The 16,317-nt window shown below is 29.0% G+C and overlaps 3 protein-coding genes across 3 annotated transcripts in view; 2 read left to right on the top strand and 1 right to left on the bottom strand.

Annotated features, from left to right (window-relative positions):
* Window positions 1-3,912: 3,912 nt before the first annotated feature.
* Window positions 3,913-9,819, top strand: LOC119674805 (mucin-5AC-like). The gene is made up of 4 exons (XM_038085961.1): window positions 3,913-3,985; window positions 4,074-4,712; window positions 7,258-7,854; window positions 9,221-9,819. Exons 1-4 carry the CDS (start codon window positions 3,913-3,915, stop codon window positions 9,817-9,819), a joined length of 1,908 nt encoding a protein of 635 aa, XP_037941889.1.
* A 1,107-nt stretch (window positions 9,820-10,926) lies between these two features.
* On the bottom strand, window positions 10,927-13,121 carry LOC119674804. The gene is made up of 3 exons (XM_038085959.1): window positions 13,049-13,121; window positions 11,348-11,528; window positions 10,927-11,224 (listed from the first exon to the last, which is right to left on the bottom strand). Exons 1-3 carry the CDS (start codon window positions 13,119-13,121, stop codon window positions 10,927-10,929), a joined length of 552 nt encoding a protein of 183 aa, XP_037941887.1.
* A 2,659-nt stretch (window positions 13,122-15,780) lies between these two features.
* Window positions 15,781-16,317, top strand: part of LOC119674803 (ribosomally synthesized cyclic peptide ustiloxin B precursosr-like) — a 2,517-nt gene continuing 1,980 nt past the window's right edge. Inside the window, exon 1 of the mRNA XM_038085958.1 lies at window positions 15,781-15,826. Coding sequence (XP_037941886.1) covers window positions 15,781-15,826 — 46 coding nt within the window. The remainder of the gene's footprint in view (window positions 15,827-16,317) is intronic.

Here is a 16,317-nt window from a genome sequence, read left to right as displayed (position 1 = left end):
GTCTGGAAATTTTACTTAAAATCTAAAACCTGTGACTTGGTACACAGAAGCAAATCAGTAGTATCAATGTTAATATCTGTTCTAACAGGGCGCTGGACTATAGGACGGCATGTCTACCGGCTCTTGTTGAAAAGTCACCAAAACTTCTATTGCGTACAGGCTTGTGTAGAAGCAGATTTAAGCTATTGGGTGCCTCACTTTTCAATACATTTGGTGATGTTTTCAGCATTAGCGTTGGCCAGATTTTACATTGATCAACGCTTCCAGCTGGTTCCAGCATAATCATTCTCCTATCCATTATTACGAGGAATTGTGGAATCATAACAGCTTTTTAGCTTATTGAGGAGGACCCCTGCCTCCCTCCACTTCACTTAACCTAACTTATGTAGGAAGTAGTTAAATTTAATAAAAACATACAGATTATTTTGACACTCAACATATTCCCCTAACCTGCTGTTTAGCTACTTCAATGAGGATTTTTACAGTGCTTTTTCAGTCATTCGCATTGAAACAGTTGTTTGTTATTTGTGTAATTTATAGTTTCCTTTCGGTGGGGGCTCTCATAAACTAATTCTTCAATAATATTATGATTGTATATTAACTTCAATTATTTTCTTTATGTGTTGTGTCTAACTTAATGTTAGTTAATTGAAGAATTTTATTCCTGTAAAAAAATCTTTCAAAGTCCGTTTCCTAACTGATTTAGTTATACTTAAGAATGTCTAAAATCGAATTGGGTCATTGTAAGGTGTTGCAAAAACTATTTTTGTTCTATACTTAAGTTTACATGTACTCCTACATACTAGTACCATATTCCGTTCATAAAACGTCTTGACTGCTTCATTTACGTATATGCATGAAATTTTTTGTTGATCTAATAAAAACTAAAACACCTAAACTTGACTTTTTACCACTTTTTTATGGCATAAACCCAGAAGTTTATGGGTAAGAATTGAAAAAGGGAAATTTTAGGCCACATGTTGCACGTAAGCGTTCGAAACTGTGCCATATATGAGAAACCTAAATGCCTAGCTGTGCTTTTATATGGACACATAAAATCACAACATTAACACTTATGGGAGTTTCCAGGGTAATTTAATGCGGCCTGAGCCTAGTTTTTTTATATTATTTACTTGCCACCATAAAATAGAGAACTTACAGAGAGCAGCAATGCATTGTGTAATTGAATATATAAAAGGGTAAATATTATTTCGACAAAAAGTTATGGCTTGTATTGATTTCTTCTTACAAATTATACTGCGAAATATTGGAGAATTTAATTTAATTACTTAAAGTTCGAAGAGGATTTTATAAAAATATAAAATAAAATATACATTCCAATTCTGTCAATAATCCTAAATTATTTGTTTCATATACGGTATTTATGTCGTATAAATTTATCTAAAAATATCTTAATAAAATAGATTTAAATAATATTAAAGTAGATGTTCAGTTCGTCTGTTAGTCAACGAACAACAACAAACTTAACAGAATTCTGCTTAAAACCTGCTCAAAATTATGTTAATGAGTCCAAAATGTTTAATAGGAGGAAGAAGAAGAATTCACCAAAACAGAATTTGGCCAAAATTTGTTACTTCAGGCGAGCATAGATTTTTTATTTGCCAACGACATCGTTTCTTGTTGCTACGGACTGACCTCTTGTCTTGCTGCGGTGCTGTTGACTTATGACTTTGGACACCTATTGACCTCTCACTTTTATCGGTGACCATTCGACTTGTTAAATAATAAATTATAATTTGTTTTGTTTATGCGGCGCATTTGAATGAAAGTTGTTTAGTGTTTTTGGTTTCTTTTTGGACGAAAGTGAAAGTTATATATTGATAGGTATTTTAATTAATTAATCATTAATTATATTTAGTGGCTAATATCGGCGAATGTTAATTAATAGTGGCATGCGTTGTGATATGCTGCTATTTCATTGATAACAAGCGTAGCATATTCATGACAGAAGTGCTACGAAAATTGGAAATTTGTGAAAAAATTAAATATAAATAAAAAATTTGTATTTTAATTAATTAGAAATTTTTTCATATTGTTTTGTTATATAATATTTTGATAAAAAATTTTTTTTCATAAATACTGTAAAAAATATTCAAAGATATTTTAAATTTCAGTTTAGAAAAAATAGCTACTGAATTAATTTTAAAGTTCCATTAATTTCTGAAAAAAATAGTGACTCATTTATGAATATTATGAGTGTCTTTTATAATATTTAATACGTCTATGTGAAAAGGTTAAAGTGGTTGCTACTTAAGTGAAAGAGATAATATTAATCTGAAATAGATTTTTATGCTTTGGACTCCAAAAGTTTTTGATACATTTAATGCAAAGAAGAATTCCAAGTTCTTTGCCGTATATTTATATATTGAAGTATTTAGGATGTAGACATAAGAAAACAATTATACTATTTATAACATTATTAAATAATTTAAATTTTTACTATATGTTAGTAGCAACGAGCTTGATAACCGAATAATATGGAAGTATATTTCTTGTAGAAATTGTCTTTGATAGTTAAGTTAATTGGAATAGAAGTACCTACGAATGAGCTAGGAAAGCGTACAATAAAAAAAACTACTGACAAGCATAATGTTAGGTCAGGCAATATCGACGATTCCTAGGGGATGTACTTAGATCTTTTGGCCCATTGTGTTACCGTATATAGAGGAAGACTCAGTGTTTAAAACAAGCTAGAACCTTTGGCGAAGCTCAAAATAGTGTTTAGTGGTAGGTCTTGTAATTTATCAAGTTCCTAAAGAAAGAAGGCTCCTAAAGTGTTGAGTCGCCGCTGTGCTTGAGCTGTGCAAAGACGGAGTAGTTGAGAGCCACTTCTATCGTCTTCCCCAAAGCTGCGGAAGGTATGATTGAAAGGGAAATTAAATCTTCTAGCATAGTTCCCCAGTTTGCAGTGACCTGTAAGTAAATCTACTAGGTTAGATTCATTACTATAATTTATAAGACAAATTGGGCTTGACGAAATTCTCTGAACCCATGACTGACGTACAATAGATCTCTACGTCACAGTGTAAAATCTCCAAAACATAATGATAATAACAATATTAATTAAGGACGGCCTTGGAATAATATTCTTATTGAATGGTACTCAACTTAATATAGCGCAAAGTTGAAGTCTGTATTAGTGCTACTTTGGGTATCACTCAAATCGTTGTAAAAGACCTAATAATTAACCCAATGAATTTTGATGAAATAAGTTAACAAACTAATATGTTCTTAGGCTTAAAACTACTTCAGAGTAGAAGGCTACTGATAACAGCCATAGCTCCTTTTTTTATTTTTTTTAGTTCTACTCTAATATTAACTATAACTTTCCCATTTACAATCATCTAATGACGATTTATTGTTTAGAGACACTTGGCTGTCTAAAGATCGGTTATTAGAAAATGGTTTAATTTTATATATTGACGGTCCTTTAACAGGCAATTGTTTGGTCAGTGGATTTTTCTTGGAGGGACTCCAAAAATCTATATATAATTTAAAATATATATACATATAGATATGTATGAAGAAACCGCCACATATAATATTATATTATTGTATCGTAATATAAGTAATATGTATACTTAACATTATTATCTATATGTGTGCTCTTCATTTATCAACTTTAACAATATAATTTAAAAGCCCCTCAGGTACCGTCACCGCACAATAAAATTTACAAGAAAGATATTTTTTGTGATTTCTCAAAAAAAAAACCATTTAGGCGTCAGCTTTTGTTATTAAATTTCACTAAAAAGCAACTTTAAAATTTTGTTGGATTTATTATCTTTTGTAGACTATAAATTCAAATTTATTTATCATAAAAGTTCATTTGATGTAGCAGATTGAACTTTCTATTGAAAATAATTGATATCGTATGGGAGCAGATGCAGGATGCCAACTATCTGGCAAACTATAGCAGCAACATTAGCAGTCTGTGGTTTTTGCTGCCTAAACAATGCAGCAGGTAAAATACACAAAAAAAAAATAAAATAGTATTAATTTGAAATGGGAATTATAAATTTTTAATACTTTAAAATAATTAAATTAATTAGCAACCCAACTGAGAATGTTGCCACTGAGCGCAGCTGATGTATATCGCTGGCTGCATAGAAATGGAAAAGAAGATGCTGTACCAGAAGGACGAGTTATTACTCAAGGATTAGCTGCACTGTCAGGATTTACGCTTGGACTAACTAAAGCCATTGGCGGTGTACTGCTCTACGATATAATCACAGCCAATGTGACTGATTTAGATTTAGCAACAGGTGCTAGCAGCACAAATGCAGCCTCAAATACTGCAGCTACTACGCCCAGAGAAATATGTTTCAATAGTCGCAAGGCACGTAGCTTAGAGGAAGCTACTGCTTTTGCGGCGGCTTATCGTGACGATATTAAAGGAAACAATTTAAGTCTGAACAGTGAAATAATGAAAAGGAATAAACGTGATAGCAAGCATAAGAGAAAACATAAATACAATCGGCAAAATAAACTTAAAGAAAAGAAACCTAAGCTTAAAAGAGGTCACCGCCATAAAACAAATTCACGTATTAAGAAAGTTCGTTTATCTTCAAAATTTAGTACTAATGATGGAATTAGTCCAACAACAACTACAACTAATTTTGGTACCGGTACAAATATTGATACTGGCACTGGAACACGTACTTTTTCAGCATCCACTACATCAACTGATGGTGATAATTCGGTAAATTGTGTTGTTGTACAAAATCCAAGATAGTTTTTAGTAACTAAAGTTATAAAAATAAAAGTTTATTTATGATTAAGTATAGTATATATTTTTATTATAAAATTAATGCTTAATAGTTAAAAAAGCTGAAGCTCCAAACTTACACAGCACAATAAAATGGCAATATCGATCACTTTAGGGTTACCTAAGTGTGTAACTTAGAACTAACCGTAAGGTTAGCTGACACTAACCTTAACAATATTGGTTTTAAATTTTAGCAACCGGTCTTGCACACCAGTCTTTATCAATTGTTTTCTATCTATGATTCTATGATTTGCTGTAAAAAGGAATTCCTCTTCTGATTTCGTTTTTCGTCTTATAAGTGTTTACATCCTTAATGGCTTCATTCAAGCTAGCAACGATTATATGCCCAATAATTTTCCCAATGCCTGACACCAATGTTGCTGTTTTATGGATTTAACAGGATGGGTGTTATTTGAATCTTAATCTTGTACAGATGACAAAAGAAAGTAGTTGGCAACGCAATATTTTTGTAATTTTATTTGTTAGAAAAATACTGTTTTTATTTTTTTACTTATGATTCCTTGTGTTTTTTTGTTATTTGTTTATTAATCTTATTGAACTATATTATATAGAAAAGTCTCATTGTCAATGACATCAGAGAATCAGTTCCATTACTAGTTCAACGCATTGTTTTTGTTTCCCATATTAATTAGGCAGATCATCGTAAACTGAAACACGGACATTGAAAATAGATCTTTATTACTGAAAAGTTTTTTTTTTGTAAGAAAACAGATGGGGATATCAATAGAATATATATAAACGTTCAACCTAAATGTTAGGTTTCTTGTTTTAATATACAAATTTTTTATATATAAAAAATAAATTTATATAAATAAATTTAAATAAATTATATACATAAATTTTTCGATTTGATATTTATTATTATTATTAAAAAGAAGGGAGCGTGCATTACTATCTTAAAGATCTATTGTGCTACTTAGTCGAATTAAAGTGTTTCTCCAAGTTCAATTTCTTTAATGAAAGACAATATACAGTCCATCTTTCCTAGTCTTGAATCCTTATGATCCATGAAATACTATTCTAAATGTTTCTTTTGCTTGTGCATCAGTGTCGGGCAGTCCCAAAGCACATAGTATGCAGTTTCTCTCTTTTCTTTACAGTATATGCAGTCTGAGTTGGATTGATGACATATATTTTTGGCAGTGTTACTTATTGACCTTCACTTATTAATATTATTTTTTACAGTAACAATATTGTTGTGTCTTTAAAAGAACAATACGGGTTCGTCATTATTTTCCCATTCATTCATAAAATTATTCTTAACAACTCTGTTATTGTATTAACTATGGAACATTCAAAATTAAAAAAAAAAAACAAAAATTAAATAGTGAGGTATAGATACTATGGGATGTGTGGTAGCGTTATGTGTACATCCAACTTGATTTAAAACATTTCCATTTTTAGTTAATTTTAAAGAAAGTTAAAAACGGTATAAATAAAAAAGAATTGTATAATTAATTATAAAAAGTACAAAAAGAATTTTGCGGCAAAGTATCTATTTCTTTCTTTCAAAACGATTTGCATAACATAAGATGTTGACTGACATATTTCAATCAGAAATTAAATCAAAATTTTCACCGAACCTAATTTGCATAAATAAAATATTTCAACTGCTGGCAGATTTTTGTTCTATTTTAGTTTGTGATTGTTTCGTAAATAAATTATAGAAATTTCTTATTCAAAAATGGTTAAAATAGCGGCAAAAAAAAATCTAGTTTATGGCTAACGCCCAAATGAACTGGAAGATAGAATCAAATTAAGACTCTAAATCATCCGACTGATCATAGTTTAGCCAATAAAAGACCTGCAACAGCTAAGGTCCGTTTAAGTCTTTAGATCGATCACCAAACATAAGGTTCGTTAGACGCGGGTGTAGAGCTTTATTCTAGAGTCAGAATGAAGTTTAATTTAATTTTGACAGTGTCATTTGTGTTGACAATATTTGCCTTTTTACCAGTAAATGGTAAGTTGAAATCTATATGAAACTGTGAAGTGGACTAAAAAAATTAAAAATCGTTAAAATATAATAAAAAATAAAATTTATGTGCAAATTTGAAAAAAATAAATTGTGAAAAAATTAAATTTAAATAAAATTTTAAATGTTCAAAACCCAAAATAATTTATTATAAATACTTGTGAATTTAAAAAATTAAAGGATATATTGGTTAGAAGGATATATAAAAAATACTAAAATTGTATTTAAAATGATCAATATTTTATTGATAATTTTTCAATTTAGTTTTGTATTTTGTTTAATATATTTTAAAAAAATATTTGCAACAATTAAAAATCAGCAAAATTGCTAACAGTTTCTTCTTAAAATATACTTAAAAAAAATCTTCTCTTATTAAAACATTTTAAAGTTTTAATATTGATTCAAGTAAAAATTACTAATTTATTAAAAATACAATTGTGATTTGTTTTTTTTTTCATTAAATTGTGTATAGGAAAACGTTATACTTTGCGTTCCTTATCGGCGAATGAAGTGTATCGTATTCTCAAAGAATCTGGACGTGAAGATGTTATACCTAAAGGACGTGTTATAACACAAGGAATTGCTGCTATTAAAACTGATGCACCAGTTTTAGCTAAAAGTTTTGGTACCTCTGGATTTTTAAATGTAACTAGTTTGCTTAATGGATTTTTAAGTCCAAAATATCAAATGCAAGAAATTTGTTTCAATACCGCATCTTCTGGCTCAACATCAGGTAATGTAAAGCGACGTAGGAAAACCAGAAGAAATAATAAACAAACCAAACAAAAGCGTGGACGACGTGGTAGACAGGATGCTACAGGTACTACGACAGTGCCTGATGATGGCACTGCTATAACAACATCAAATGGCGGTAATCCTACAGGAACTGTAACAACTACGGAGCCAACGGCTACAACGACCCCAACGACTCCAACTACTCCAACGACTCCAACTACACCAACAACACCAACTACACCAACTACACCAACTACTCCAACTACTCCAACTACATCAACTTCTCCAACTACTACAACAACAACAAATCCAACAATAACTACTACTACTACGGGTACGGGTGGTTCGACACAATGTATTCTTGTCAAAAAACCACTTATATCTTACTCAAGGACCTAAGCAGAAATTGATAGTTATTTACATAAATGAATTTATTGCTTTATACAAATTTTAAATTAAATTTTGTTGAAATAAATATTTAAATTATAAAAATATCTTGTTTACTTGTTTTATTGAAAATTGATAACACTTGTGATAAGTTCGAGCGTATTATACTTCTTGAAGTGTGAGAGATTTCTGCAATGCTTCACTATTGTATGGTATATAGTACTCTGTACTATATTCGAAGAACTGATACTGTTATAGATCAATGAGAAATATATGTATATATCATTAAAATAAGTTTATAAAGTATTTAAATTTTTGTTTAGGAAAAGATATTGTCTAATATATTATTACATTTATCTATCAAAAATTAAACAAAAATTTTCACCAAATTTATTTACATAGATAAAATATCTTAAGTATTCAGAGATTTTAAGCAGTTTTCTTTGTGATAGTTTTATATGTTAAATATGCGAATTGTTCATTCATAAGTGGTCAAAATAGCGGCAATAAAAAGAATCAACCTAATGGCTAACCACTAAATGATCTAAAAGATAGAATAGAGAATAAAAAAAAAGTTATATGAATTTAATGAGCATAGTTTGGCTAATAAAAGACCTGCAACAAAGAAAGTATGTTTCAGTCTTAAGATCGACCATCAAAGTTAAGCTTGTTGCTTCAACAGAAGTTCAGACGTTTATTCTAGAGCAAAAATGAAGTTAAACTTGCTTTTGATAGTGTCATTGACACTGGCCATATACGCTTTTCTACCAGTGAATGGTGAGTTGAAATTATAGTGAATTGTGAAGTGGATTTAGAAGGATTTAGAATTAAATTAATTATATTGAAATAAGTGTATTATAAAAAAAAATATATGCATGAAAAATTTGATTTTTAATATAAAAATTAAAAAAAAAAATTAATATAAAATAAAAAATATATAAAAATATATTTTTTCTATTATGTACAATTTTAAAAGTGTAAAAATGAATAAATGGGTTTGAAATAATATATATATATCAAATTTATAATTTATTACACAAGTAAAAACTATTTCATATATCTCGAATTTTGCTTTTAGTGTTTAATATAAATAATTTCGTGGTGTTGTGTGTTAAATATATTTGGAAACAATTTTTACAACAACAAAAAGGCAAAGCAATTCTGACGCGTAATATATATATATAGTATTTTTAATATTTTGAAAAAACCGAATTTTATATATTAACTTTTTATAATTTTTATATATGAAAAAAAAAAACAATTAAATAATTTCTCTAAAACTCATTTGCCTTTCTTCAATAAATTGTGTTTAGGAAAACATTATACTTTGCGTTCATTGTCAGCTAATGAAGTTTACAGTATTCTCGAAAAAGCTGGACGTATGGATGTTGTGCCTAAAGGACGTGTAATAACACAAGGAATTGCTGCTATTAAAACTGATGCACCAATTAAAGCTAATAGCAATGGTGACTTCAGATTTTTAAATGTTACAAGTCTACTAAATGGAGTTGTCAATTCACAATTTCAAATGCAAGAAATTTGCTTCAACACTGCATCCACAGGAACCACGTCAGGTAATGTAAAACGCCGTACGAAAACCAGAAGGAATAAAAAACAAAAGAAACAGAAGCGTGGAAGACAAGGAAGACAAGCAACTGGAACAACAACTGTTCCAACCGGTACAAACCCCACTGGTACAACACCAACAACTCCTACTTCTCCTACGACACCTACTTCTCCCACGACTCCTACTACACCAACAACGCCAACTGCAACCACTACAACTACTGCCACTACCGGTACTAGTCCCACTACTACTGTACCGACAACTACCACAACTACTACTACATCACCAGGTTCGACACAATGTATTCTTGTCAAGAAACCACTTTTAACATACACAAGATCTTAAAGTGAATTGCGATTAATAAATAAACTAGTTAATGAAAATAAAATTAAAAATTAAACACAATTAGAATATTTATGATTTTCTCTTTAGTTAAATATAATAACATGATATACAAAATGAGAACTGCTATAGTTCTATTAAAGTTCCAGTCTCTTACATAAAATTTAGTATTACCTATATGTGTATATATAATTAATTGGATATAATAGTTCATCAACGCGCGCTGTGTCACGAATAGCTAATATTTGAACCTAACAAGATACAAGACATCATCATGAACTATTTTACTATATAACATTAATTAATTTAGCAATAAACTTAAAACATGGAATATAGTACAGCTGGTTTAAGCTTCATGAAACGACAAGTTAGACATAGCTTTCTCTTCCGTCTAAGCAGCGCATAGGTGTCAGCTTGCAGCGGGAAATGTGTGTAATCACAATCGGGTAAAAATATAAGTTGAGTTTGACAGAAAAAAAGTAGAAAAACTAAATAGAAAGATTTTGAAAGATCTATATTAGTACGTCGATCAAGAATATCTCAAACTTGTCGGATCTTGACATTTGAAATAGATGTATAGTGCAACGCACATCGATTAAAGTAGAAATCTAATATATATGTTACTTTCTATTCAAATCACAAATGAAATAAGCAAAAATAAAAGAAAATATGAATATTTAAAAAAAGTGTCACCCTCTGGACATATTTAATAGTAAGATAGTTAATACTTGATAAATGAATGCAAAAGTATTGGAATCACGGCTTTAATGCCATCTGTTCTCCATAAACTGATTTGGTTATTGGACTACAAGAATAAAGTTTGCAAAATTCTCCTACATAACCCAATATTTAACAAATGGGTTTTGTTTATATGTCTATTTTCGAAGAGTTATTGATATGTGTCTTCAAGTGTATAATATGTTATATATAAGTAATAGGTATGTCTATTAAAATTTTTATATTGCAAAAGCCTATCTAATCGCTTATTTCAAATGAAATAAAATTGTACATTTATTCAATATAACATTTTTTTAATAAATAAATAAATAAGGTTAAGTATACATTAAAATTAAAATAGATTTTGTACTTATTTTGTTCTATCAGTTATTATTATCCTGATAAAGGTTTATTAATAACAATGCAATTCGTTGTACTGCCCGTTGTAGACGTGGTTTGTGTGTCAGTACCAGAAGTGCCACCAGTGTCATTTGTGGTATCAGTGTAGGTGGAAGTGGCAGGCATAGTAGGTGATGTTAACGTTTCAGTCGTTGTAGCCGCTTGTCTAGCCATTGCTTCAACATCGTCTTCGCTATCGTCAATTTCATTAAGACTTCTACTTGAAAAACATATTTCTTGGGTCGAAATTTGTACTGTTGTATTTCCAGAATTGCCAAATTTAAATAGATTTGTAAGAGCAGTGGTATTTATAGTTGGAATACCACTTAATAAAGTAGAAGTATTAAAACCTTGAAAACTGCCTAGGAGTGCAGTTGTATTTATGTTGCTAAGCAGTTGTGTGGTAGCATTAGATGTTGCCAAGTCTACAAGTAATGAACCGCCAATACCTTTCGTAAGACCAAGAACGAAACCAGTAGCAGCAGCAATTCCTTGTGTAACGACACGACCTTCAGGTACTGCATCCTCGCGACCTGCACTTCTGAGAATATCGTATACTTCAGTGGCGGAGAGAGGTCGAAGTAATAAACGTTTACCTATTAAATTAAAATATTATTGAAATTATTGCATGTAATATATTGTATCTAATATATTCATAAATTTATATATATCGTAATATTATATATTTATATTAAATATAAATATACTAAATAAATTATTACATAAAAGATATATAATTTCGTAGAGGATATAGAAATATAATTTGTTATAACATTCGAACTTAAAAAAATAATGATATGTATTAACTTGATGTGATTAGAATGTAGTTAAGCACGATTAAGCGAAAGAATTAATTCACGTTCCTAAAAAAATTTCTTAAACCAATATGAAATTTCGACATTGCATCAATAATGTTGTCTAAAGATTAAAAGATACTGAAGCGACTTATTTGCTATAAAAAATATCAGTTGAATAAAGAGAAGATTTATCAGCATATCATAAACTACTGAATTCTTTCAAGAATTGCGCAGTTCTAACAGGAAACCCATGAACCCAAACTCAGTAATAACAATTTCCTAATATTCGCAAATTTAATCTTCTTCATCTCAGTCATATAGAAGAAAAAGCATGGTTTAGAGACTTCAGGTATCTACGCTTATTATTTGCTTTGATAGTTTACGTTGCTATTTAAATGGATTAAATGATGTTTCTAATATTATTAGGTCTCTTAAAATTTGTTAGAAAAAACAAAGCTGTTAATTAAAGAGTGGAAACTGTTAGCGTGCTTAAATCCATGATTAAAAATAAGGCACATTAGGTTTTTGAATATTAAACTTTCATTTTACAGGAATTTAGTTTTTTATTCTACTTGATTTATTTTATTAGTTTTTCAGTAGATTAATCTAGTGTGAAAAAAAATTTTGTTTTCTCTGAAACTGATCTATATGTCCTTAATCGAATCCACAAGGAGATATAACTAATCCAACAAGTTAGGGTAGATTTTTTCGCACTGTTAAAAATAAAATATAAATCCAATTGTATTGTATCCACGGTTGCCACTTATGGTACTTTAGTACCAAAATTGGTACTTTTTTTTCCGTTTGGTACTCTGGTACTCATGTTCAAAAAATGGTACATTTTCGGCGACCCAACTTTATTGTGGATGTTGTATTGTTTTATACTTTTTGTACATTTTATATAAATTGTATTTTCTTATAAAAAGACAATAGAAAAATTTTGGACCTTTTTTTACAGAAATGGTAGCTTTTTAAACCAATTTTGGTACAGAAAAAAATTTTCAAGTGGCAACCGTGATTGTATCTTATTAAAAATTCTCTTATTACTCAATAATATAAAATTAATAGGAGAATAAGAGATTGTTAATTTAAACATTGCACTTTGTTTAAATATAATAAAAAAAAAATGTATCCTTTAAATGCTGTTAAGTGATGTCACTAAGTGTTATATATAAATAGTCTTCATTTTAATATCACTTAAATAATATTGGTTCACAGAAACATGGAATTTATTATATATAGCTTTCACATTTTTATTAAATTTTTTATTTTAAAGACAATTAGAATCCACAGATTATTTGGTTTAAGTTCACACTCACCGTTGACTGGTGAAGTGGTGATAATTGTCATTAACACAACCCAAGTAATTACTCGTATCCAATTCTGTTTCATTTTAAAAACGATGTGATATTAATTTAAAAAAATTTTAATTTTAAAAAATCGATTGAAACAAAAAATCTTTAAAATATGCGCGTCGATCTTCGATAAAACTGAGCACCTTTTCGAATACTGCAGATCTTTTATTGGCGAAATCATTTTTGAAAAATCTCATCGCAAAAAAATTTTATTGCTATTTACAAATATAAGAAAGTGATTTCTACAAAATAATTTTTTCATATCCGATTTTTTTTTCGTATGAAACCACAATTTTTATTTTATATGACGAAGTCCATCTATATCTTTACATGTAAATATGTAAATTAATTTCTGTAAACGAGTTTTAGCAAAATCGTATGACTAAATAATGACGTTGTATATGATGTTGAACACGGACAATATGTTGAGCTCTAATGTGACTAATAAAAAACAAAATATAATTTACATAAATTTATTTTTTAATAACACTAACTAATTTTTGTGAATTTTAATTTAATTCAGAAATTCATTATCATTAAATCGGCTTAGGTGTTCAACAATTTTACAAACTATTTACTTAGATGTGGAACACAAAGTACACAGTAACTCATCGGCAATAGCTGGTTTTTTTATTTAGTTAGAAAATTAGTTGAAGTAGAGAGGAGGCACAAATCAATTAGCTAAGAAAGCCGTTTTGATTCTACAATTCCTTGTAATTCTCCTTGTAAGAAGAATGGTCACGTTAGAACCACGGCTGCCACTTAAAAATTTTTTCCTGTACTAAAATTGGTTTAAAAAGGTACCATTTCTGTAAAAAAAAAAGTCCAAAAATTTTTTGGACCTTTTTATTTTTTCGTTCTGTTTTTTTCATAGTGTTATAAATGAACAAAATAAAAAATAGTGCAAAGTTGCATTTATAAAAAAAAATTAATTGGAAATATCCACAATAAAGTTGGGAGGTCAAAAATGTACCATTTTTTGAACATGAGTACCAAACGAAAAAAAAGTACCATAAGTGGCAACCGTGGTCACGTTAGAACCAGCCAAAAACATTGACAAATGTAAGTTTCAGTTTAATGCTAATAGTGAAAATATTGCAGTGTGTTAAAGAAGGGAGTATCAACAAGCTGAAGCCTGGTTCCGGATTACGTGGAGATAGACACAATAAGTGTTTTAGTAGATTTCCTTTAACCACCGGTGACATATGCTATAGGAAATGGTAATGATAATGGTTTAAGGGTCACGCTTTTATCTAATGCGTCCAGCTTGATCTATTGTATACTTATATTCAGAAGGGAATACTGCTGAATAACTTTGTTTCCTAATTATTAGTTAAATTCTATAATGCTGAGTCCTCTATTGGTGCGATTACGACTAAATTCCTTAATATAGCATTAATGCATTTATTTAAATTAAAGAAAAAAAAAAAAAAAATATAGTTGCTTTAAAATGTGCATCGCTCCGGCAATCATATTTTGCTCTACCATTATTTTTAACAATAAAAGTAGTTCAAAATTTTTATTGATTTCTAAAAATTAAAATTCGAAATAGAAAAATTTAAATCATTTTTTTTTTTTGGAGTTGACAATACATAATTAATACACAGTAAAACACTGTTGGCCTCTTGCCACAACGACAGTAACATTTCAGTCATATAAATATATATGACACAGTTAAGTTTATGAGAATTATAATTTTGTTTACACAATATTTAAATTCAATACATGTTTTTTAAAGTCTATAGAAACTGAAAGCTAATTTAATTTATATTTATTTAATTTATATCTATATATATATATATAAAATAATTTTTTTGAAATGAAACAAAAACAGAATTTATTGAAATTGGTCTGCGTTAACAACAATTATTATAATATTCGAAGTGATAAATAGTTATTTTTAACAGAGGACAAATTAGTTGATTATTTTTGAATTTTTATTGTTGAAATGTTTTGTGGAGTGAAATTTAAAAAAAAATACCAGGTGGCTTGGAGTGGTACCCTTGCACACAAAAGATCAATTAAGCATAAATAATTGCAAGTCGTGAAATGGTCTGTTATACGTCAGGGTGGTTTGAATTTTAAATGCCTTATTGAGTTGAACCTGAAACAGTTTACTCAAGTAGCAGAAAAATATTATTGGCAATACAATAATATGATCACCAAATAGTGGATCTATAAAGATATGGTATAGTGGAAGGACAGTAATTTCAAGGACAGTAATAAAACGTATTTTCTTAAAATTTTTCATAAAATTTAATAAGGAGAGATGTAGAACTAAATTTTAGGAAATTGATATTATGCCGAAATATTTATTCTAAAAATTTTGCTCAACTTGAGGTACAAGTCTGAAGCACAAATCGATATTATAGGAAACTAATATTTATACCGAAATATTTAATCTAAAAGTTTTTCTTAACTTGAAGTGCAAGTCTGAAACACAAATCGGTATATTTTTATAGAATTTTTCAATTTGAGTATTTAAATATGGTATTTCAAAAATATCTCGTTATAATTCACCCTCCAAACACCCTCGCATTGTACATTAGACTTATTGACTGTTGTCTCCATTAATGACTTTAATGTATGTTTGTATTCCCTTTTTTGCAACCACCCTGGAAATGCCTTATCTTATGAAAATCTCATATTTCGGTGAAAGCGGACAATGACAACCTTTGCAATTATTTGACTTCAAAATGTCACATCATTATTTTTTATGTGAATGCAAGGGTCGTAAAATTCGTAAGTCTCACACACAATCATTTAACCTTTGTTTTCTCAAGGAATCACTTTTTGTTGTCTTCATTTATGGCTCAATTACTTTCCAGTTTTCTTGCTTTTTCCGCGTTAATGAGTGTAACATATCGTCCAATAATGTCAGACTTTAGAATTCTGACTTTAGTAATTGAATATGCAAAACAACACAAATTGACACGTGACCAGGAATGCCGTATATCAAATTCGTTAGGAATATTGTATTAAAGCAGTTCCTTTGAAATCCTTTTAGATACTTGTATGTTTCTAAGCGAAAATAAAAACATTATTTTATATATTTCAAGTAAATAAATAATAATATATGATCATTTACATAAATACAGGTGCACTGAACACGATAGTTTTAAACAAAATTATATGTTCATTCTGGAGAGTCGCAAAGAATTTAGATTGTATCATACATAAATAGTTACTTACAATAATAAAACATGTTAATTCAATAATAATACTAATAAAAA

This window comes from Teleopsis dalmanni, chromosome 2, assembly GCF_002237135.1.
Source record: "Teleopsis dalmanni isolate 2A chromosome 2, ASM223713v2, whole genome shotgun sequence".
NCBI classification, from domain to species: Eukaryota; Metazoa; Arthropoda; class Insecta; order Diptera; family Diopsidae; genus Teleopsis; species Teleopsis dalmanni.
The sequence above is the reverse complement of the archived record's forward strand: the minus strand, read 5'-3'. Positions and strand labels throughout refer to the sequence as shown.